The sequence below is a fragment of the Genypterus blacodes genome, unplaced genomic scaffold, assembly GCF_046128005.1.
Source record: "Genypterus blacodes isolate CSIRO-AG114 ecotype Tasmania unplaced genomic scaffold, CSIRO-AGI_Gbla_v1 ptg000053l_1, whole genome shotgun sequence".
Taxonomy (NCBI): Eukaryota; Metazoa; Chordata; class Actinopteri; order Ophidiiformes; family Ophidiidae; genus Genypterus; species Genypterus blacodes.
The window spans coordinates 1,072,501-1,097,304 of record NW_027466865.1 but is presented as its reverse complement, the minus strand read 5'-3'; the positions used below and the strand labels follow the sequence as shown (position 1 = coordinate 1,097,304).

The 24,804-nt window shown below is 43.1% G+C and overlaps 4 protein-coding genes across 7 annotated transcripts in view; 3 read left to right on the top strand and 1 right to left on the bottom strand.

Annotated features, from left to right (window-relative positions):
- emid1 (EMI domain containing 1) overlaps positions 1-1,612 on the top strand; it is a 43,854-nt gene extending 42,242 nt beyond the window's left edge. The window contains exons 15-16 of the mRNA XM_076151088.1: positions 657-741; positions 1,479-1,612. Of these exons, the coding sequence (XP_076007203.1) occupies positions 657-741; positions 1,479-1,612 (219 nt within the window). The remainder of the gene's footprint in view (positions 1-656; positions 742-1,478) is intronic.
- A 26-nt stretch (positions 1,613-1,638) lies between these two features.
- rhbdd3 (rhomboid domain containing 3) lies at positions 1,639-5,114 on the bottom strand. Its single transcript, XM_076151089.1, has 5 exons — positions 4,525-5,114; positions 4,034-4,417; positions 3,616-3,742; positions 3,277-3,522; positions 1,639-3,173 (listed from the first exon to the last, which is right to left on the bottom strand). Exons 1-5 carry the CDS (start codon positions 4,685-4,687, stop codon positions 3,014-3,016), a joined length of 1,080 nt encoding a protein of 359 aa, XP_076007204.1. The 5' UTR covers positions 4,688-5,114; the 3' UTR covers positions 1,639-3,013.
- A 266-nt stretch (positions 5,115-5,380) lies between these two features.
- Positions 5,381-14,506, top strand: ewsr1b (EWS RNA-binding protein 1b). 4 transcript variants are annotated; one of them, XM_076150720.1, is made up of 16 exons: positions 5,381-5,459; positions 5,912-5,948; positions 6,404-6,455; positions 7,012-7,156; positions 7,239-7,458; positions 7,554-7,816; positions 7,906-8,068; positions 11,875-11,912; positions 12,456-12,485; positions 12,578-12,693; positions 12,779-12,908; positions 13,037-13,147; positions 13,280-13,406; positions 13,486-13,586; positions 13,693-13,951; positions 14,145-14,506. In XM_076150720.1, the coding sequence occupies exons 1-16, from the start codon at positions 5,444-5,446 to the stop codon at positions 14,179-14,181; spliced, it is 1,845 nt and encodes a 614-aa protein (XP_076006835.1). In that variant the 5' UTR covers positions 5,381-5,443; the 3' UTR covers positions 14,182-14,506. The 4 variants fall into 4 exon arrangements, with proteins under 4 accessions (XP_076006835.1, XP_076006836.1, XP_076006834.1 ...); XM_076150721.1 differs by having other exon boundaries at positions 7,009-7,156; positions 7,560-7,816; XM_076150719.1 differs by having other exon boundaries at positions 7,009-7,156; positions 11,878-11,912.
- A 2,881-nt stretch (positions 14,507-17,387) lies between these two features.
- The window catches only part of gas2l1 (growth arrest-specific 2 like 1), an 18,583-nt gene continuing 11,166 nt past the window's right edge, over positions 17,388-24,804 (top strand). The window contains exon 1 of the mRNA XM_076151002.1: positions 17,388-18,719. Coding sequence (XP_076007117.1) covers positions 18,000-18,719 — 720 coding nt within the window. The 5' untranslated portion in view covers positions 17,388-17,999. The remainder of the gene's footprint in view (positions 18,720-24,804) is intronic.

Genomic DNA, 24,804 nt, shown 5'->3' with positions numbered 1-24,804 from the left:
TGAACGTGATGAGTCACTGAAACCTTGCCTTTTTTCAATCATATTGTATGTCCTCGGTTTGTCTGACTATTTGGAACATTTCAAAGCTCCTTTGCATGCCTTATGTTGCAACGACAATGTTCTTGGTCATCTCCATCTGCTTAACTCCTCTTGTTCAACTTTCTTTTTTTTTTGAATGAATGACTTTGAAGCCTCTTCTTTTGACAAAAATGTAAACCACTACTGGCTTCATTCAGTCAAATAATGATGGATCACTGTGGATGCAGCAGTATGAAGAATGAAATCTGTGGTGTTGAAAATACTTTCCTAATTGAACTGCTACCCAACAACAGTAATGTGGATGGCATGAATACATCTGAATGCGGAGACCGTGTTGTCCAGCTGTGTTACATTTCCAACATGAGGCTGGTCTGCTTGCATGCTGTTGTTGCCCAGCCCAGCATGGCAAAGACTGGTTTGATGTAGCAGCATGGCCAGAGAATGATAAGAGATAACAAAGATAAACAGGGAAGAGATAATATCAGAGTGCTGGGCAGATATGTGGACTGTGTTAACCTTCTAACTGCTGTATTGTATTGAGAAAAAAAGACTTGCATCTTGGCGAGCTGTTCCTTAGCTTGTGCTCTTTACCTTGACGGCTGTATCTATCTTCACAGGGGGACGGAATACATCAGATCAGAGAGGCCCTGAAGATCTTAGCCGAGAGGGTTTTAATCCTTGAGACTATGATCGGTATTCATGGTGAGTAGGAGGCCTGAGGCAGGGTCAGCTTTAGGCAGGGGTCAAAGGTGGGCTCTCAAACTCCCATCACACCTCAGGGAGTGGGAACAGTCACAAGCAGCCCAAGGACTCTGGCTGTAGTTTCCACCCCCTCACACAGTCCCCCTGTCGCTGCTCTCTGATAGGACATTAGCTTGCAGATGTTCCACGACTTGCAGGCAGACCTTGAGCTTCTGGCTCGCAGGGTGACGCTGCTGGAGGCTATCATCTGGCCAGGTAATACTGAGTCCTCCTCAATCACTGCTCTGCAGGTAGACCCCCTGCAGAGAGCCACACTGGCCTTTTTGGCAGAGGATCTAGAAAGGGTCAACCAGTGTGGACCTGAAATGTATTCACACTACTACTACTTGTTACTACTGAAAGATGATCTAGTCAAATTAACATAGAAATGTTAGATGTCTTGTAGAAAATTGTAGAATCTGTTTTGGGTCAGTCTCCTGGCCACACATTTATTGCTTTAATCCAAGATACTATTATCATGTCCTTTCACGGTTTGTGTGTATCTGCGTATGTAAAGTTTCAGCCTAATCAGAAAGTTATTTGCCAAAGAGGGTTTGATAATTCTTTCAGCATGTCACCGTGTCTGACCCACTCACTGATACGGGAAACTCAACATCTACAGTAAATCAAAGTAAACTTGGGTTTGGACCACTGGTGGATAGGGAGGCCCCATTCCAACTGCTGTCTTTCTTCAACAGAGCCTGATCTAGGGTCTGGGGATGGACCATTTGGCACAGCCTCCCCTAGTTTCTACAGAGATAAGCGAGCAGGTGTGCTTCCATTCCGACTTGCTTCTCCTCAGTCCTCCGACACCAAGGTCCGAGGGAAGTAACCCCACTCACTCTGAGGATCACAGGCTGGGTTGGCTCCCCCTTCTTTAGTTCTCTCCAGCACACAACATTATTTAGCCCTTGTCTGATACCCACTTTGGGCTTTACCATCAGATTTAAGATGGGTGGAAACCTCAGGGAAACTCCACTGATACTCCACAATGCCCAGCTATAGCCAATAACACACGACCTGTGTATCTCATTTCTCTTGCTAAGGTCAATAAGGGTCACTTAGAGTAATCAATTAAAGGAGGAATCAGTTGTGAGAAAGAGACTGGATCTGAATTTGTTTTGCTTTCGTAAAGTAACTGCAATCTGAAGCAATTCCCATTATTTAAGTATATTGAGCATGTACAGTTTGCAGGACACACTTTCACAAACAAACCTCGTCTAGTATTATTTTTGTTATACTTATATTATATTGTTTAGATCGATGTTATGTAGTGCACTAAATAAGATGAAGTCATCTCTACTTTTAACTGAAATATCTGTTGCTAACAGTGATCTGTAGTTTTATGGTGTTTTTCTTTCTTTAAAGTACACACTGATGAAGTAATTTAATATACAACAGTGTATTCACATTTAACCTGTGCAAAAAAAAAATGCACCAATTGCTTTGCATTTGGGTTTGATTGCATATCCACTGAAATGTTCATGAATACTGGTGCTTTCAGTAAAAACCCAACAAACGTATCTTTAAAACAATATGCTTCAGGACTCTTTGGCTTTGCATTTTAAAAGATTTCCAACAAACGCACAGACATCTTTACTCCGAGATGCAAACACAGAAAATGGCAAAACTGTTAAAGGAACTTGAACCTATTTTTTTACCACTGTTGTGCTGGTAAATGTAGACTGGTTAAACTGTCCTGATGAAAAGACTTGATAACTGTTTTTTCATCTTATATCAAACGTATTGTGAAGTATTTAAATGATCAATTGTAGTTTGTTTTATATGCTGATGCCGACACGTGTAACAACTATTTCATACATTGATTCTTTTTTTTGTTTCTTGCAAACGTGTTATTGTGATAATCCTGTCTAGATGGTTGGTGTAATAAAATAATGTTCAATGTTTTTTAACATGTCACCTGTCCTCATTTTGTCACAATATTTATTAAACACACAACATTAATAAGTGACATTCATTCTCTCGGATGTTTATGTGAGGAAACTTAATAAATATCTCCTTAACAGTTTTCAATTCATCAGGCGCACAGTTGTGGGAAAGAGCAACTCAGTCTTTCTTCTTCTGAGCAGCTGCATTAATTATTTCTTCAAGTTTCCCACAGGGAAACTTAAGCTGTTCAGCTCAGCAAAATCCAAGCAATCCAAACCATAAGGGCAAAAATGTTTTTTTTCTGACTACTTCATCAGGGCTCGTCTATGAGCCTGAAGTCCTCCTAGGTGCTCTGAGAGCTCTTCCCCTTGGATACCACCACCGCCTCTTCACCAACACTGTCATCAATGAGCAGGGAGATGGCGCCATCTAGCTGTTTGCTGGCTGCTAATGCCACAACTGCTTTTTCTGTAGGAAAGCCCATCTTTTCCAGCTGCTGGAGTCTGAGGGAATAACATTGGACAGTGCTCAATTGCTTCATATAAAATATGAATGTATGGATGTTACATTTGGTGTCATGCCACATAATGTATAATTTTTACTGACCGCAGAGAGGAAACTGATGATTTTGGCACCTCCAATTTTGCATTTGGGTTGTCAGGAGCATCCTGTAAGGAGGCCAGTATGCCTGCCCTCAGCATCTGTTCCTCTAATAGATCTGCCTCAGTTAGTGCAGTAGAGTCCATTAGCCAGGTAGGCACCGGCTCCGACCACGGGTGCTGGTTCAAACTGGAGGGGTCCCTTGGGTGGGAATCAGCTGCCTGTTCCAGAGGCATCATCTGAGAAAACGACCTGTTATACCACAAAGTTAAAATGATCAAAACTGCCAGCGTGGTGAGTGAGACTATTTACTGAAAACGGTGATGTGAAGGGAATGGGTCACACCTCTGTGAGGTAGTGTAGGTTGGCAGTCGGAACCTGGCAGAGGAGAGAACCCACGCCCAATCAGGAATAAAGTGAAATACTCCTGCCTGGTCCATCTCCTGTAACGTCTCAATGAATGACTGATGATCTTGGAGATGTTAAATTATCATAAAGAGAAACTGTATTACAGCAATCAGGGTAGTGTGGATAAAACAATGGCAATAGATGTAAGCAAGCAGAGTAGCAATATAAAGGCAATTACTTATTCTCGCTTCTTGTGGTAAAACCCAAAAGAAAAGATAAAACATTAAAATGTCCAGGAATTAAACGTAATGAACATATTGTTAGTCAGGGTGATAAACCTCTGTGCCTATAAAACACGAAGTGAGGAGATATCTGCCTACAGTAAGGACATCATTCATTTCTACATTAAGGATACAGTTGTGTCCGATGCATATAGCACAGAAGTGAAGCAAGGCGGGCGAAGCGGGCAGCAGCAGCAGTCCGACCAGCAGAAGGAGCCAGGGAAGGAACCAGACTGGCAAACACTTCAGCAGCCTCCTCTGTTTCACCTGGCGACACTGCGCCGTAAACAGAGCCAGCTGGACGGCAGAGTAACCACAGATCCGACTGGCCTCACCCCCCACAACACACAACACGAGGGTATAAAGAGCAGGTAACACTGCCATGGTCAGGATAGAGAGGCAGAGGAAGGCAATTGTGCCCCAGCGACGCTCCTGACATGGTCCCACCGACAGCAAGAAAGCAGCACTGATGAGCAGGGAGGGCAAATCATCATGGCTGAGAGCATAGAGGAACACATCTGAGAAAGAAAATGGGTTGGGGGGGAAAACACAGAACGGTTCATTGCACTGGGGCCTCAGGTATGCATGTGTACTGAAGAAACCGGAGTCCATATTGCACAATTACCTCTGAACCTTGGGAACTCTCCACCTGGGCCTAAGCTCAGACTTCCTTCAATGCCCCCTGCGTACATCAGCAGCATTACTGCCGTTAATAAAGCTGTTCCCAGAAAGAATCCGGTGCGACTTGATCCGAACCAGAAGCATAATGGCCCTATACGCTCAAGCATTATTTAAGATGAGTTATCCTCTCTTGTGCTTAAAAGTCAGTTTGCTCCATGATTAGAGAAAATAAGCACAAATCGATGCTCGTAACGTGCAAAATACCCGTAACGCTCTAAAAACATATAAAAGGGACATATATACGCGCAAGTTTAATTAAAGTTGGAGTAATGTTCTGTTATAAAGCCTTAATTCAGAAGTAAAGTTACTCCTCTGTTTCGAAGTCCCAGCAACACTCAAAATCCTTTCGCGTCCTCTCTGACATGAAGCTGTTCATTACTCGTGCGACGTAATTACGAGTACGAGATTACCGTGATCCCAAAATAACGTCATGCTTCATATCAGGATAATTGGTGTGTCAGAGCGATGTAACATGTCTGCAAAGATACAGTATGTGGACGAACACTTCCGTATTGGGTCACGTGGTTTTGTTACAATCCCGTTCGGTTGTCCTTGTTTAAATTCTGCCCCCCACAGTCAACATAGTGAATTGCAAAACGTGGTAAAGATATGCTATCTTTGAATACGTGTAAATGCAAGTGGGGTTTATTTATAATTATGTTCGTTAAAAAAATGCGTTGTTGAGGTTAACAAAAATAAAGATGCTTCTCTGCCGCTGGACAGTGACGAACTTTTGGGGGTCAGATTTTCTATCACCACGTGATTTCGCGAGAGTTTCTAACCTCGTGACGTGACATGAAATACGCTCCTCCCCGTAGCCAACAACGGTCTCACACACACTAGCCTTGCACAAGCTTACTAAAATGGCGTCTGCTCCTGGTGGGTGTAGAATTTTAACATTTTTTATCTCATTTTATGATACTGTACTGTGTGAATTTGAATGTTTGAGTTTAAATATGCATTCTACGGCGATTTTGCCTTCGTTCTATCTGTTTGAGTGTGTATTTAGCCGACCTGCGTTTAGCTTTAGCGCGACGCGTGAGGCCTCGGGCTTTTCGGCATGCTATTGTTGGCGTATTGTACTGAATTTGGTGTTTTTTTCTTTACAAGTTAATTTGAAATCAATTGTCGCTAAAGCAAATAGATCGCGGCATTCAAGCGCTGCCTCCTCATTTATGCTATTAACACTATTTGGTGGAAGTAGCGCGGCGGCTTCTGTGTAACAAGCTGCTCGCGTTAGCAGAGCCGTTGATAATGGCGAAGCACGCGCGAAAATGATGTTTTGTTCCCCGTGCTGAACTTAACCAACGTGTTTCCTCTCAATCGAACAGATTACAGTTCCTACAGCCAGACCAGCGCTCAGCAGGGGTAAGAACCTTCACTCGACTCACACAGCAGAGGGAATGGGTTTGATTTGCGTTCGGAGCATCCACGGAGATTAACTCGTCGCCTCCCGGCCCAATGGCCCTCCGGCGTGTGTGTTTGTGTTCTGTCGATCGAGATCTAATTAAACAGAATATTCAGCTCAATAAGTGTAGCTGTACTATGGAGGGGTGGTACATTTGCAGTGCTGGGATACTCGGTGATCAGGGTTGGGAATCATTGGCGTAACTTGCATTACTCCACTATGGTAATACTACCATCATTTAAATGCTCATGCTAAATGAAAGTTATTCAAGCAACAGGTTTTGCAGGGGCATATTAAATTATATCTCTTTTAAATATCTTGTAGATACATAATTTTGCAGCTGCAAAAAGCTTACTTGAAAGTTATTAAGATGACTTTTTGGTTCTCTAAAACGGATGTTGTTTTTGTTCTCTAGGTATGCATCCTATGCTGCCCAACCATCGCAAAGTTATGGACAGTCCGCACAGGTAAATCATAACACAGTACCTTTAGTGCCTACTGCTTGTCTTCTGATTTGTGGATAATAATTGTGGGAATGATTAAATAGATTTTTCTTGAAGGTATACTGTAGTATAATAATCCCTACATCGGTAAAAAGGTTGAATGACTACACAATTCTTAGTGCCAAAGCAACAACAAAAAATAACTTAAAATCTTTGCCCAATTGGGTCAAGTTAGGTTTAAGTAGTATTCATGCCACCTCATGATTCAAATGAGTGATTTTGTCTTTGTTCTATTCGGCAATTAAAATGTGTATTGGTATTTCATAAATTCACAAGTTGTACAATTTAGAAACGTATAATTGTGACATCATTGTCAATTGGATTACATCACGTTTTACTCTGACAACAGTATCTGTTAAAGTAGCTTTAGGGTGATACTGTTGGCTGCAACATTGGAAGGAACTTTTTAAAACCTTGTTTTTGACTTTGTAATTTCATGTTTTCTAATTTAAACAATTTAAAGCAAGTGCTGATGAGGAAGCAAGATGTGCCACTACAATGTGCATTTTTATTTCAGCAGGGCTATGGGCAACAGGGCTATGGCTCATACGCTCAACCTGCTGCTGCAGACAGCAGTTACACACAGACAACACCAGCAACTGGAGGTTATGCTCAGCAGCAACAACAACAACAATATGGCTCCTCTTATGGGCAACCAGCATCAGGTCAGTTATTGTATGAGATATTTGAACATACATTTAACAGTTTGGCCCTAACACCGTACTAACACCAATTTATGTTTCATAGCTGGTTATCCCGCTGCCCAGTCCACCACTCATGGCTACTCCCAGTCTGCACAGAGTTATGGGGCCAGTGGTTATGACAGCACTCCTGCTGCTGCTGCTGCAGCCGCTGCTGCTGCTGCTGCTCCAGCTGCTTCCCAGTCTTATGGATCTCAGCCGGGATATGCGGCCCAGTCTGCCTATCCTGGCTATGGCCAGCAGGCTGCTCCCACGGCACCTCAAAGGTATGCACCACGAGGCTAGCAGTTGGGTGTACGTTTGTGAATGGCAAAAGTTGATATCAGTTCTCACCGTGTGTTCTGATTCGTCTGTTTCCAAGTTACAGTTCTAACGGCCAGCCAACTAGTTACAGCCAGAGCAGCTATTCCCAGCCATCAGCATATGGCCAGCAACAGCCTGGGTACCAGGCCCAGCAGGCAGGTTATGGCCAGCAGCAAAGTGGCTATCAGCAGCAGAGTCAACAGCAGCAACAAGCGCCTCCTGCGTACCCTCCCCAGGCTACTGGCTCTTATGGGCAACCTCCACCAAGTCAGTATGGCCAGCAAGGTGGACCTCCTAGTTACAACCAGTCCAGCCATTACAGTAAGATCTGTTAAAAAGAATTTCGAGTTGCTGTTCTTGTTTTTCGGATGTGGGTCATCTTAATTATTGTTGTGATCCTCCTTTTGTAGGTAATTACAGACAAGAGGGTCAGGGTGGAGGATCTGGCTACTCTGGCTCTGAACCTGTAAGGTACCCAGGGGCAGGAGACAGCAGAGGACCAGGAAGGGATGGCTTTGACCGAGGTGGAATGATGCACCGTGGCCGTGGAGGCATGGGCCGTGGAGGCATGGGGTAAGTGTGTTTCCTCTGCATTTAAACTCATACTTATTCTGACTTGCAGGTGTTGTGGCCATTTAGGGCAGGGCTGAGAAGTTTCTCATGAAATATTTTTCAATTAATTCTCAGTGATTAATCAGCAAAATTTGAAACATTATTCTATGCCTGACATCCATGATGGGGATTCTTGCCAACATGGTTTGTTATTGGCTGTCCTCCTGTTTCTCTCAGCCCTGCCCCTGAATTGGCCAAAGGTAAGAAAGGTTGATCACATTTGAACATGTCCACAGACCTGTGCTTGTTATTTTATACATAATACATAAAACAGCCGATGGGCTTTAGCTGTGACACATTCCAATTGATCAAGTGATGTTATTGGATACCACTAGAACATGTGTTGCAGTTCAAATGTAGTGAAATTAATTCTTAGGGAAGGTTCAAACACTGGTACGCCATTTCACACCGAGTGTCCAACTTTGATGCATATCTGCAACAGGTTTGATTAGGTTGAGAGCTATAGTTGCAACAACGTAAAGGATAAATCAGTTGCATAATTCCAACAGATTTTTTTTTAGTTATTGTAAATGTCCTTCAGTAGATTTCAGTTGCATACCTTTAATCCCGTCGCCTTTTGGCAAATTTTGCCACTTTGAAAGTCAATAGACCGGTTGTGTGAACTGTGTAGATCCAAAGAGGATTTTTTTTTTATATATAAAATGGGGTACTGCAGTGGTGAAGCAGCATGTCTGATGTTTGCATCAGCAAAGCCTTAATTAAGATTAGAGCGCACTGCCTGCCATGTGCTTGTTTGAGTCTACTCTGTCAGAGCCAATCTGAATGTGGGTCTTCATTGGGTGCATTATTTAAAAATGTTACATTGGTCCAGAAGCCTAGTAGTCAGGTGGTCAAGTGCCCAAAAACAAAGGTCCATTGCTCCACAAACACACACTTTTTGTTGGGGTTCATGGACTGGCTGTGTGAAGAGGTTCAGGTCCAGCTGAATTAGCCCAAAGCTTGACCCTGATCCTTGTGAATGGTTACTTTGAAAGCCAGGTTGACAGGGAACTGCTGCCTGTCAAAGGGATGAGAAGCGCATCATTTCTGTCATGGTGCAGCTTCTTGCAGACAGTGCCAGTCGTTGGAGGTGATTGTAGGAATGGTGCTCACACAAACAAATGCCGGCAAATGCCAGCTCGTCTTACCGACCCTCCTGTAACACCTCCCCCCCTGATATTTCATCCCCTTTACCCCAGCCTCCCCTGGCCCTCCTTGCTGGGGTGGTTCCATTCATGATGTCATTAACAACTGCGACATGCTATAGTGATGTCATTTAGAGCCGTGACATGCTAGGGTGGTTTCATGTCTCATAATTTGGTAACAAACATAAAATGCCAATCAAATAAGGCCCAATTCAAATGCTGGATCATTTAACAATGTTTTGGCAAACTGAATAAGCATGCTGACAATGATTTGTCATGTTGCCGTTTTATTTATGAACATTACCATTACTATTACATATTCTTGCTCCTCCAACGAACGGTCCAGTGTCCGCAAATATCTGAAAACACAATAGTCTGAGCATATTGGTGTTAACATCACATCACCACTATGGAGGGGGGGGCGGCAACCTAGAGTGTTTCGCTCTATGCATGTAGGTACAACATTAGGTGTTTGTGTTTTTCTGTTATATTGCAGGTTCATTTTAATGTTTCTAAAGCGTTTGGAGGCGTTTAAATTGTACTTATATAATCAGTAAGTAATTGGACCCCCACCCTACAGAGTTTATTACTCTTTCACTGATGTAGAGTTTGCAGGTCATGCAGTTGGTATTTTAAGGGATTGGAAAGGCAGCCACGTGCAGCAAAGGTCACTATATTTCTTTTCTTTAAGAACATTGAGAATGAATTTATTCATTACATTCAGTTGGTGAACATTTGAGGCATTATGGAGTAATGGGAGCAAAATAAGTTTGGATTTGGTCTCCTCCCACACATGCATGTTTTGCTTTTGGGGTTGGTTGTTGCCAGGTGAAGAACAAGGAAGTGCAATCTCATCACAACCTTGGTTGGTATATTTTCCTACTTGCTAAAATCCTCGATGCAAAAACGGTCTGAAACTGTTACCAGGCTTAAAGCTCATGTGGACATCAAGTGATGAAAGCCCAGTAAGATTACAGGCAAACTTCATCTAAACACACACAAATTCAAGGTTTGACAAAGGATGAATTCCCCATGGTTACCATGGAAAGAATGTTATGCGTTTGAGTACGAGTGTTTATGGAGGATTTTTTTTGTTAGTGTAAATATGTTCATTATTCGTTCATATGGCAGCTTCCAGTTACATCTTAAGCCCAAAGCTGCTTCTCTGTAGCTCTATTTTTTTGATGAATTATGATAGTGAACTGGTCTGTGGAATGATGGAAATTTAATAGTTTGTCCTCCCGTTTCTACAAGAACAAAGGTTGAGGTGTCTGAGGACAGAAGGGTCTATGATCAAATCATTTACCGTTGCTGTAAAACTAATGTTGATAAAGATGAAGGACGTACAAACAAAACATTTCCCCGTCAGTGCAACTCTGCTTAATATATTTATGCAATAACATTCGTGATTTGGGTTAGAGAAAGTGATAAATCATTAAATCAGCCCTGCTAATGCAGGTATTGGCTTAAGAGGCACTGCAGCTGAGTTGAGTTAAATATATTCTGCTCAAAGTGTGTACTTTTTGAACTCGATGAATAGAATTCTGCATGATTTGGACCAATTTACTGTGCAGGTAACAGGCTTGACATTTCAGGGGCAGAACATCACATTTTATAAATGTAGCACTATTCTCTACACAAATGCAACTAAATTTCTTATTTAACATGACTAAAGCACAATTTTAATGTCGCCAAAGTGGTAAATCCAAGAATAGACATTAAAACATAGTCTAACCTACATAGATGTTAGTGTCATGGCACAGGGGTGTTGTGTTCTGGTGGGAGGGGGCAGGGGTCACATGTCAATTTTATAATGTGTACAATGTTTGTTTTTTGTGGTTTGGAATACAAATGTTTGTTCATTTAAGCACTTTTTAACATGCTTTGTCACATTTATACCGTACAGGTAACAGTGAGAGCCATTTTAAACCATCTTTACTCTAAAACGTACCTGTACTCAGTACAGAGCCGGCAGCTTAAGCAGCAAGAGGGCGCTTTTACAAAGATTCGGGGTCTGCATTTATTCCAAGATCTGAGGATGGTGGTTTTGAAAGCATGATGGGAGTCTTTATTCAAGTTTTGTTTTTGTTTTGTAATATTGGTAGACACTGTAACATGGGCAACTATTCCTTTACATTTCTTTTATCTTAAACACTGTGCTATTGTGTTTCTTTTATTGGAAGGTGAATGTGATCACCTCTGTTAAATTTCAGATGCATTGTATCTTTTTTTTGGTCTTGTACATAGATAAGTTGTTGGAACCTAATGGTAGTGCAAACATACTATGTAGATCAGTTTTGAGTACCATGTTTAGTCAATGCATCTGAAATCCTTATTTGTACAAATGTCTGGGTTTTGTCATGTTTCATTTGAAAAGAAAATGTTCGTTATTATACCAATGCACAACTGTATCCACTACTTAAAACTGTCACTGAAATTTTGGTCAGCTAGCAAAGAAATGTCACATTGATAAGTTAGCCCTTCAAATAGACTGTTTTTGGGAGTTAACTGCTGTTAGGCTAGACAGAATGTTTTCATTACTCCCTCAAGCCACTTTGCTCGAGCCATGGAAGTGGCTGTAAAATGGAAATCGCCTTCATATCTCCATTTATTCCCCCATAGCAGCGCCGGAGACAGAGGTGGCTTCAGTAAGCCCGGTGGTAAGTTAACGAGTATTACACTGGTTAGTCCATTCCAAACTTTTTGAGTATTTTGACTATGTATGCTACTTTGTGGTATGCAAACATTTTACACAAACGTGAAAACATTGAAGCTTTTTGCAATGCCTCCCGGGTGTTTGGTTTAATTCACTGTTTATGGTTTCACATTGAGGTTTGGACAGGATAATGACAAATTACCACTGGTAACAAAAATGTGTGTCTTTCTGCTTTAACAAATCTCATGAATTGAATTCCTGGGTTTTTGAGGATTTATAACTGGTTTTAGATGCTTTTCAAATGACACACTTATTTCCAAAAGGGTCTGAGGTATCTTATTTTTGCCATTCAATCTATCACTTGAAAGGGAATTGCGATCTACCATACCGTTCCATTTTCAACTTTCATATATGGCTGACAGGGTCTGTAGAGAATTGTCGTTCGGCATCATATTGTAGTATTCCTCAGGATTTGTATGATGGATTTAAGTTGCATCTACTCACTGTTCTTTTTTTCCTCCTTCCTGCCTCTGCCTGTGGACAACAGGACCAATGGGCGACAATGAGCGTGAAATGGGTGAGATGTTTCTCGAGTATAATAGACAATATTGTGCGCTTTTGTCATGTTCAATGTGTTAACGTTGCATGTTTGTACTTTGCTTGTTCCAGGACGCCCTGAAGAACAGGATGACTCGGAGAACAGCACAATCTACATCACAGGGTTGACGGAGAAGGCCACACTTGAGGAAATGGCAGAGTTCTTTAAACACGTTGGACCAATCAGGGTAAGAAGAGTTTTTCAGACTAAATGCTGATTATGAGAGCAAAACAACCATCAAACTGTCTAATATCGACTGTTTGTGTTTTCAGATTAACCGCAGACTGGGTCAGCCTGCCATCAACATCTACACAGATAAGGACACAGGAAAGCCAAAGGGAGATGCCACGCTCTCCTATGAGGAACCGGTCTGTGCTAAAGCAGCAGTTGAGCATTTTGATGGTATGTTAATGTCGGCAGATAACTGTGTACATCACACATGGAGTTGTGTTCATTTTTAAATTTTAAAGCTGATCTAAACATGAGATTATGACTCATTTGTAAATCTTTGGGGGTTTGTGTTATTGCAGGGAAGGAGTATCAGGGCCGGCGGCTTAAGGTGTCCATGGCGCGCCGTAAGCCCATGATGGGTGGGATGAGAGGGGGGATGCCTATGCGAGATGGCATGATGGGCCGTGGAGGTAAAATCTGGCAGCATTTATTATACTGAAATATATATACCCCAAAATGATGTCTTTGGCAAAGGTGCTACTTTGCAGAAAGGTCATTTTGATGGTAAAATATGTAATTGCCGAAACGTCTCTGTTCACCAGGTATGATGGGCCGTGGTGGAGAACGTGGGGCTTTCGGCCCTCGAGGGGGTCCACGTGGAATGGGCCGTGGTGGACCAACAGGAGGCAACATGCAGCAACGAGCTGGAGATTGGGAGTGTCCTAACCCGTATGTACTGTTACTGGGTGCATTTAAAAAATGTGTCCTACAGTTTTTAGCATTTACAAATACAAAATCTTTTTCACAGGGGTTGTGGCAACCAGAACTTTGCCTGGAGGATGGAGTGCAACCAGTGCAAAGCCCCCAAACCTGAAGGTTTAGGTGGTGGCCCTCCATTTCCCCCTGCAGGTATGAAGTCGTTTAATGACTTGCTCTGGCTTTCCTTACATGATGCTCCTGATTTGATGCAAGCAACAAATACTTTTAGTAACTGTAGTTAATGCATTTATTTTAGGTGGTGAGCGCGGCAGAGGTGGAATGGGAATGCGTGGAGGCAGAGGTATGGACAGAGGGGGCCCAGCCGGCGCAGGAGGTCCAGGTGGACCCGGAGGCTTCCGTGGAGGCTGGGGAGGCGACCGTGGGGGATTCAGGGGACGAGGTGGAATGGATAGAGGAGGATTCCGTGGTGTTGGACGCGGTGGACCGCCTATGGACCGAATGGGTGGCAGGGGTGGAAGAGGAATGGGACCACCAGGCGGCAAGATGGATATGAGGTAGATTTAAAAAAAACAAAAGAAAAGAAAAAACACTGAATGCACTGAATTCCAGGGCTTCATTGAAAAAAAAAATGCTGAATAAATGCAAACCTCTGCACACAGAAGTGCTGACTGAAACGTTTGGATTAACAGCTGCTGGTCCTGGTGTTATGTCATGTAGAAGTTCTTCTCTTCTCTCACTCTCTTCCAGGGATCATCGTCAGGAACGCAGAGAGCGACCCTACTGAAAGAGTACTCAAGTGTTCTATGGAATTTGATTTTTACAAGGAGAATTTTTAATTTATGATTCCATATTTCAGTGGTTGTACAACTGCTCTCAAATATCCTGTGCCGTTTTGTTTTGTTTAGCTCATAAATGTATTTTTTTGTAGTTTGTTTACCCGTGGTTATGCTACACTTGTATTGTGCATGTTTTTTTTGCTTTTAAAAAAGATCTGCAGATTAGTTTTGTCTGTGTTGTACAATGCACGATTTTCCATTGTCCAACATAATTGCCTTTCCTTCCTTCCCACTAGTTGTATAATTTTGGGAAATAAAGTTTTACCAATTTGATGTTTGGAGTTTTTCCCCCTTTCTTCAAGCTTAATGCAGGTGAAGTAGCTCTAGAAATGATGGATGCAGTCATGTCTCCTAAAAACCCATCAGGTTTAGGTAATTCAGCTCTCCACTCTTGATCAGGTGACTACGCCTCATCTAACCGATCACCTTTGGGAGAAGTGAGAGATCTAGCCATTGTGTTGCACTGTAGATTGATCCCATTCAATGAAAGATTTGTTCCTCACTAGTTAATCATTCACTGCAGTCCACAAGGTGGTGCTGTTTGCTTAGCTGAGAGCATTGCATTCCTCCACTCTGACCTTGTGGCTCAACAAGTGTCCCCAACATGTCTCCTTCAGGTAACACAAGCACTTTCCTAGGGGGTCAAATACACACCCAACTATGAGGGTGTACTGCAATATTTGGCTTCATTTTTAACTTCACCGTCTGTAGCCTTCATACATTTGCAGGTGCAAAACGTTCATTGTACTGCAGCATCAGCACTGAATGGGACAAATATGACCTTGTATAACATCGTAGGGACCTTATTTTTCCCTCTTACACATAATTTCTATGTACTAGCCCATGCCTCTACTTGTTTTGAGTAGTATTCCCCTTTAAGGCATCCAGGTTGAATTCAGCATTTATTAATCACAGATGTTGAACCTTGGCGTAATTCATTTTGCCATCTGTCATACTGTACATGCAGCCATTTTACTCCATGAAACCCTTTGATTTGTATTTTGTAACTTTATCGTACAGCTTTCCAGGTACCAGGGCCTACATTTCTGTTCAACTAGATGGCTGTGACACTTAAGGTTGCTGTATTTTCTATCTGGAAGCTTGAATTAATTTAGATTTAATTGAAGTTCCAAGTTGAGCTACAATGTTTTTATGTCGCCAAACTCCACACCCGTTCCAGTTATGTGTCCAATGCTGACCTTTAAAGGGAAATGATTGTTCATAACTTAATTATAAACACACATCCATCACTGTGTTGTGCATAAAGGGGTTTAACATGTGCTAAATGCTCTTAACTCTAAAGTTGAGTTTTTCCCTGAGGAAATGCAGCCATTCACTTTGTAGACTTCATGTGTTGTGGACACTTGTTCCTGTTGACTTATTAGTGTTTGCCTCTCTTGCTCCCTCTCCTGTGGGCAGAAAAGCTGATTCATCCAGGCCCAGTAAATGATCTCATCAACCCCCACCTTTTCCCTCCTTCCCCACTCCCTCTTTTCTCTCTCTCTCTGCCTCTCTCCTCTTCCGCCCCCACCCTTCTTTTCTTTCTCCCTCTTTCTTAAACAGACACGTCCCTTTTTTTTTTTTAAATAAAAACAAGCCGTCCTTCTTGGCAGCGCTTAAATTCAAACAGTCACATATCAGGGCAGTTCTGGAGTCATTGGTGTTGGGGGGCGAGTGTAAGATTTCACAAAGTCCTTAAAGGGGCACTGGTGTGGAAACTTATGAAGGTCTCATAAGTTATTTTTCACTATATCACTTACATGTGCAGTATTTACACACATACAATCTAAGAACTTGGTAATATGGTAGGTAGATATTCAATGTGGCCCAGGTCCAACACCAATGCTTTAGTGGTGGGGTTACACCTTTGTATAAAGTATACAGTATTTTCATCACATATTATGCTTTTAAAGCCCAAAGCCTTTTGGCTGGATGTTTTCTAAGTCTTCTTATACCGTTAAAACCTGAAATTCTGGTTTGACACACATACTTGAACATATTTACAAACTGCATGCAACAGAGGTTTTGCTTGAATGTCTTTTGAAAAGCCTGTGTACCAGGAATAATATTCATATTTACTCCTCATATTTTGGTTGTCCTTCTACATACTATGCATGACATGTGAGTTTATTTAATATGCTGTATATCTTCACATATATATTAAACATATATATTCACATCACAATAAATACATTTGGACTAAAAGTGAACTTTCAACCTTTAGTTATCTCTATCTCAGCATCATCGGCTCTTGTGTGTGACGAAGAGCCATTTTACTGTCATGCAAACAGTAGATCATGTGCTTTTCAATGAACTGCTTTGTCGTAACACACACTGTTTACGGGTTTCATGACTGATCTGAATAACACTGAAGCATCAGTCCTCTTTGTCTTAAATCCTTTTGTTTCAGGACTCAGTTAATCTGCACTCTAAGGTATGAGATCTTTGATTAGAGTCTCCCTGCAAACTGATAGCAACACATTCATTATTAACCCTTTAGGCAAAGTTGTTGCAAATGTGTTGACACGCCGGTTTGTCTGTTTATTTTATAATTGATTTGATTATTGAACAGGTACAGCCTGAAAGAAACACCCTAAATAAGCAGATCTGTCCCATGATGCCTTTATGGCACTATGGGTTATTTGGTAGATCATTCACCCATGATTGACAATGAAATCTGCTTGTGTGGCATCTGTCAGAATGAGAGAGGACAGAACAACAACATGGATGTAATTCAACCCTCAAAATTACACTGCACTACTTTTATATTCTATCTAAAGGCACTATACCAAAGGTTAATAAAAGACAAGCCAGCCAAAACAAGAATGGATGTTAAAAGTATTGCTATGGTGATCAGCTGGTATCACAGAGATACATATGAACAAAATAATCTTTATTTATTGTGTATTTTATATTTATATACTGTATATATTTGTGGGAGTCTCCATTTGAAGTCATCCTGCTTTTAATAAATTAATTAATTACTGCAAATGCAAAGGTGACCTATTTTGACAAGCTCGTGACCTTATTTGAAATTTGACAGTATTTCCTCGCAAACTACGTCATTGGCGTAGGAATGTGAGCGTTCATGTAGGTAACGGGTCCTTCAGCTGAGGAATGAGAGCGTTCCAGTCTCAGTGTGAGCGCGTCGGTGAACAGGGGGTTAAGTTTTTTTTCCCTTCCTCCGAGCCTTTATCCCTTATAATGGGATGTGCCAGCGAGTCACTCCGGTCTAAGCTACAGCAGGTCAACATATTCAGAGCGAGAGGCGGCGCAACATGGGCTGAGTCTATCTGCGGGGGACGATGAAGCGGGGACCGGGGAGCTGCTGCGTCGACCGTGGAGCTGCCGCGCCTATATTGACGGACTGATCCCCACCCACAGACATGGCAACACGTGGATATCTGTGCGTGTGAGGACGCGTCGGCTCCCCCCCGGGCCAACGCATGGGTGTGGATCCCGCGTTCCGGACTGTTGCGTGATCGTTCTCCTTAAAACCGGCGGATCCAGAAGGAAGCGCGTTTTCAAAGACATCCGGAAAACGCATCCATGCGCCACGGCCGCTCCGCATCCCGACATGTCCGCGACAACACAAAGCCCCGCTGCTGCTTTTAACTCGCTCCGTTAACGGATCCACGCCACACACGCACACCGGCATGGGTGCGTCAACGCGGTTGTTCGGCTGTGTAAGGCTTTGGTGGGCAACTGTGCAATGAGACAATCGGGAATAATCAAGTAGACTTTTATTGATACATAAACCGACAATATGGCTGATCAGAGCAACATCCAATCTGCTGCCTCCAAGAGCATCCGACCCTTTAAATCCAGCGAGGAGTACCTGTACGCCATGAAGGAGGACCTAGCCGAGTGGCTGAAGACCCTGTACGACCTAGATATCAGCGCGGACACCTTCGCGGACGGGCTGGAGACCGGCTGTGCCCTCTGTCGGCACGCCAACAACGTCAACCGCGCCGCGCAGGACTTCCAGCTGGAATATCCCGAGGCTGCACAGTCCATGAAGCTGCCGCGGAAAGATGTGGGTTTCCAGTCTCGTAACGTCGTCCAGGGGTCCTTCGTGGCGCGGGATAACGTGTCCAATTTCATCGCCTGGTGTCGACAGGAGCTCTGGATCAAGGACGTGCTCATGTTCGAGACCAATGACTTGGTGGAGAGATGCAACGAGAAGAATTTTGTTCTCTGCCTCCTTGAGGTGGCGCGTCGCGGATCCAAGTTTGGCATGTTGGCCCCGATGTTGATCCAGCTGGAGGAGGAAATCGAGGAGGAGATCCGGGATCAGGAGAGCTTGAGGGCTGCGGTGGTGGAGCCCGGGGAGCCAGAGGAGCAGAATCCGGCTGGGCCCGGCAGGTGTTTCAGTCGGAAGGAGATCGTGGTCGAGGGGGGAAGTGTGGAGGAGGAACCGGATCCAGAACCGCTCATCTGGCCGCAGAAACGAGTGCTGTGTGACATGAGGAATTTAGACGAGCTGGTAAGTTGTTGGTGAGGCTCGTTGTGTTTCTGTGTCATGACTTCACTTCTCCACATAGGCCGCAATTGTGTCATCACCGTAGAAGGTTAGTGCAGTGTGTGATTCATGGAAGAACGCCTGGTGTGATGTTCCTCTAGCCGAGTTCAAACCCTCACTGCTGACATCCTTAATGTCTCGACTCAGGGCCCAACTCAGCATCAGTCTGCTCTGCAGGCTGTGCTGGCTCTGCCCCTGGACATTAACAATAAAAAGCATCTGAAATGAGACAGTAACACACAGAGCTCTGCCAAAAGTGATGCACTCACTCTGAATATGTCACGTCAGTGCTATAAAGATGGCAGGAACGTTACAGATTCACTGTGCATGCATGTGACTTTGTGTCCTGCTAAATTCTTCCTCAGGTGTAGCACGAGGCTGCGTTTGACGTCCAGCTTATTGCATTCTCACACTAAAGTCAAAGGTTGACTCAGGCTCTGACGTTTCTTCTGGATGCAGGAGAAGAAGCTTAAATATTGTAGATTCTCTGTCACAGTGTAATAGGCATTCGTCTTTGACATGCTCACAATTAACCACAAACAACACTTTCAAAGCACCAGTATGACGTCACTACTAATAGATATCATGCTTATATCAGCCTGTTCTCATAGGAGTCTTTCCTTGTGAGGGGGGCCTGATGACATTAAGTGGTTGAGGGTGGAACTGAGGGAGATTCCACTTTGTTGAGGAAGTCCCTCTTTGGCAGTTTGGTTCTTACTGTTCCCTGTCCGGGCCTGACAGACACACAGTCTCATCAGAAAGACGGCAAACTGTTCAGAACTAAACTTAACGAGCGGATGCAACACCAGTGGGACACGCGCTCGGGCCGAGATGGGGGATGAGTTAATATTTAAGAGTCAATGAGAAGAGCAAGAACAATGTCCGCCTTTCACGCCAGAGATGTGAATGACTGTGAGGGGGGGGAGGAAGAGGAGGAGGAGGAAGGGGCAGCCGGCGGGACAGTCACAGTCACGCTGGACAGGCAGCAGAGCGGCAGTGGCTCATGTGTGACCTCTCCGGACCGAAATAGGAGAGTGTGTGTGTAGGAAGATGAGTGACTGCCAGTCTACACACTTGCTCATATGACTGAGGATCCTTCAAGATGCCTACAGAGACTTTTCAGGACAAGAAGCTCACGGGACAGCAACAGAGTAACATGTCTGTCTAGAATCACAGAGGTCCTCTAAGTCAAGTCAAGTCAAGTCAAGAGGACTCCATGCCTGTATAGCTCTGTAGCAACACCGTGTTCAGATGTATTAGATGGACTTTCCCTGGTCCATTATTCATTAGTTTGATCCAGACCAGTGAGACGTTTTTCCACTGAATGCACTGAATGTTCACCACAAAACAATCAGGATAGAATTAAGCTTCTTTTTAAATCAATATCACCCACTCAGCCTGATGTGTTCGTCCAAAGCATCAGGTCCTTCTTTCCTTCATACGCTGAATCACGTATTTATCCTGCAGTGTACGTATGCATGAACTCCTCCCCATCCGTCTGCTGTAGGTGAAGACAAGATCAGTGTCTCGTAATTCATGGGAAGTCATTACCAGCAGTTGGTCAAGTTCAAAGGCTTAGTTCTGGTTCCCTCGGTCCACATTCCTGCATCATTCAGGATGAGTTAAATGTGAATGACTCTTCTGTCTCCGTTTGTCTTCTTATCTATTCATGAAGTGTCTCGCTGCTCGTATCCAAACAGTCATTGATTGATATTTGACATCACATTATTATTGAAAGGCTTTGCTGCTAACTCTCAGACAGCAGTGAGCCACATGCATGTGCACACAGGCAAAGTCTAATCAGGCAGTCAATCTCTGGCCCCAAGGGTGATTTGGTTTGATCCCAATTATTGCTGTGATTGTGTTTATCAAAGCAATTCAATCAAATCCAGCTAAATCCAGCAATTCCACCATGGTTTGGTTTGGTTTGGTTACATTAGGTAGGATGATTCTTTTTAACGTAGCTCAAAATAGTCACATTATGGATTTTAACATTTCAGATGGATGCGGTTGAATGGCCACCTTAAAAGCCCTTTATTCATAGAGATGTTGTAGTCAAAGAGCATGGACGTGATGTGATGATTCAATGTTTTTACGGTATGAATGTCAGCTTTTATAGCTTTTGAACAGCCACAGATGATATCAAGCAAAACTTCTGTCGAGTTTGACCAGAAAATCCAGTTGTCAGTATGCTGAGTGATATTTGTCCTGAGCAGCTCGTCGTCTTGTGTACAGATCAGAGCTGAGCACAATAGCTGCAGAAACTAAGAAACAACAATCACCTGTTTACACATTTGTTAGACGTGAGAAATGTGGTCGGTAACAGTTTAGACATCAGCTTCTTCCTGCAGGTCAGTGATGAATCATATGAACTGGAAGCTGAACGCGTTTCACCTTAAGAAAGGCTGATGCGTATTCATTGGGAGTGCACTTCCTTTGTTTGTCTTCCTGGTTACGAGACGCCTTTATGTAAATACTCAGCACTGCGTCTCTCCGCTGTGTCGCCGAGCACCTTCTTACTCATCTCGCAGTGGGATGGTTTTCCATTGTAAGCTAAGGAAGTAAACGGTTGTCTCATTTCCTACTTTGCCTGATGATAACACAAGAGCAAATGTTCCTCTTTCCTGCTGCGGGAGAGGCGTTTCCATAGCAGTGCTACAGACAGCAGCTGTTAAACATCTACATATCTCCACATAATGTTTATCCTTTGCATTAGAGGATTTTCTCAAACATTTCACATCACGGCTGCTTATGGATTAGGACTGTGACTTCTATCTGTCTGGTTGATGTATTCCCCTACATGCTGCAGGAAGCCAAACTGGAGCAGAGTTAGATACCTACACAAAATCTCCTTTTTGTTTTTGTTTAGGTCTTGCAACATGTTTTGTTTTGTCATCACTGAACACCAAGGGCACTTAGGCCCTGAGGCTAGTTGTCTTTGTAAATACACACAATGGACTTGCTGTATAATAATTGCAATGACACTCAGTGACGCCCCTAATGCACACTTGCATTGTTTATGTGTTTACTGCATGCACAGATGCATCTATACACTTTATATTTCAGTGTATAAGCCCAAAGACAATAACAGCGCTCTATAGGGGCTTTATAGTCTGACAGCACGCCTTTGTGAGTGTCCTTCATTCACCAGCTTCCTTTCCTTTCCTCCTTTTCTATCATAGAGAACTGTTTCATGTCTCGTCTCACCCTGGGCTTCAACATTCTGCCCTTGTTTAGGTCATATATGTGCAAGCCCCCCAGTTCCCATCCCCCACCTGCAGAGAGCCGAGCAGTATGTGTTGCCGGTGGCACAGAGGAGACGTGAATAAGACCGCCAGTGTTGACAGTAACGCAATAAAAGGCATTCATCTCAGGAGAGATAGACTGGTGGTTTTGGATGGAGACGGGGCGCCACCCGAGCAGAGGGGAAGAAAGAGAGAGAGGGAGAATGGGTGTAATATGCCTGTATAGACACTCTGCCCCATTAATCTATGCTCTGATTTGTTTATTCAGGGAAATGTAGGAGAGAAGACAACAGATAGTGAGCCTAGAGTGACTTTACTGTACACTCTGATAAACCCAGACTGTAATGGATTTTACTCTGCAACTGAGCTACAGTATGTTTGTGCTAGGGAGAGAGGGAGGGACGGAGAGAGAGAGGGAGAGAGAGAGAGAGACTGACTGGGCGAAGGGGAAAAGTAGGTCATGGTGCCTCACATTGAGTCAGATTCTTATGCTTTGTTGCGAGAGCCTGGTATTCTTCAACATTTCTCTCTCTTGTGTCGCATGCAGTCGTGTGTGCATAAATGAAGTCATCCAAAGGTTGCATCGTTTTTTTTTTTTTTGCCCAGTAAGCTTTTCACTTTATCTGGAGAGAACAAATCTTATTACTCCCCATTTTCCATGCAGCAGGATGCAAATGGAAAGAGCTGACTGCACACTTATAGCGTTATTTCCCCGCTTTGCTTGATGGTATCAGCTGTGGATACTGCTGATCGATCCCATGATGACCATTTAATGTGGTGTTATCTGAATAGGCTTGCAGTATTCTGTCTGCTTATTGTCTGCGCCTGATGTACGGGACTCATAAACTCTCTGTAGGTGAGATGAGTCCTGATGAGACCGTCGACTCCTGCGGCCCTGAGAAGAGCACTGAGTGATGAAGGCCTCATCAAAACAAATCGGCAAACCTGTTAGACACCGGCCGGCAATTTGGCTTGTGGCGATGAGTGATTACTTTGCCATTTGACTGAGGCACATGAATAATATAGATATTGGTTTTCTGAAGCCCCCCCCTCTCCCCACTCCCCCTTCCTCCCAGTGGGCTGTTTGTCATGTGGCGAGCAGATAGGCATCGATTTTCAGGGAGTGTCTTCCTCGAAACTCTGGATACACTCAATCCTTGCGCAACTATGAAAATATTTTCATCCTTTTAAAACACAGAGCTGTGTTACATTCTGCGTTTGAAGGAGATATCTTACATTCTTATTTTCATTTAGGGATCTCTTTTGGAACAAGAAATATTACAAACAATGGGAAATATAAAGCTTGTGTCCCCCTTATGTCCATTGCAAAGGTATAACCTTTAGTGTACCAGCAGATCCATTCTGCCCTTGGAATGTTTGCAAGCATGGAGTCACATTTGACCCTGAGGCCTTTAACCTCCTCTGTTTTCCTGCCTATCTCTGCTAGTCTGGCCTGTTGGTCCAGTGTGTGTCCATGATCTCTTCAGTTCTGCCCCTCAGGCTGCAAGCCAAACAGCACTTAACTCCACAATCACAAAATCGTTAAGCTAGTTCAGTCCGTTTTTCATTATCACCTCCTACATCCTACAGTGTTTAACCCTCTGGAGTCATTTTAGCTATTTTACTTTTCCTTAAATTTGGGGTTTATGTCGTCCCTAAAACTGTGACCCAACCTTTAGCACACAGACAGACAGTATGTTGGCTTGTGACGTCCATCATTTCTGACAAGCCTGTAAACAGCAAACTCAGACTAGATAATATCTGAGGCTGTTTCTCTGTTATATATACTCTATATATGATGTACAAAATATCATTATATGAAAAATGTGAAAGAATTTTCAAGAATGTACATTTCTAAAAACATTTTGTAGAATGAATCTATGATTTAAAAAAAATTTGTTCTGTTTTTGGTAGTTTAGATTTTCTTCAGCTTTGCTAGTATTACATACTGAATATATGCTATAATTATTATTGTGATGCTTTTTTTTTTTAGAACAAAGTGTTTTCCACAAATTCCTGAATATCAAAACCATTCCAGATTAGAAGTGTGAAAGAATGACATAGAATCAGTGTATGACTATGATTATCTTTATTTAGTTGAGTTGAGTTTATTTGATTCTTAAATCAAATGCATTTCTAATCTGTGTGTGATGTCACAAACACGCACAGAGCACAATTTGTATTTTGTTGGAATTCCAGGTATGAAAACTCAAATTCACCTCAACATGTAGACTTCACCAACGGACAAAAACTGAATGTGTGACAGGTTACCAATGTTCCATACATGTTATTACAATGTGTAGATTTACAATTCAATGAAAGTAATTATATAAAATTCAACCATCTGCTGTTCATAGCTGTGACTTCAGGCTATAGGCGAGTGTTAGCAGCAGATATGAGACGGCTCTGATGTGTTCAGTATGTGTTCACTTTAGGAATCCTTAGCTGTGTGTGTGGTGCAGCAATAAAAAAATCCCCTCCTGGCACTCCGGCGCCCCCAGTGGCTCAGTTCCATGCAGCTCTGTGCTTATCTGATGCTGAGCTAGTTTCATCTTGGGACGTTTCCATTCTTGAGCAGAGATCCTCAGGGCGAGCAGATAAGCTCAAAGACGAGCTTGTTCTGTCTCCGATCGTACCATGTGATCTTTTCAACCTCTCGTTTTTATTTCGCCTCAGTCTGTGTGTTCTGTCTTACACTCCCTCCCTCCGCTCCCTATGAATGTTGCTCGGGAGCAAAAGTCAAACTCTGGAAATGTTTTATGTGTGAATTCCTGTCGAGTGAGCTGTAATGTTGAGTTTTTATT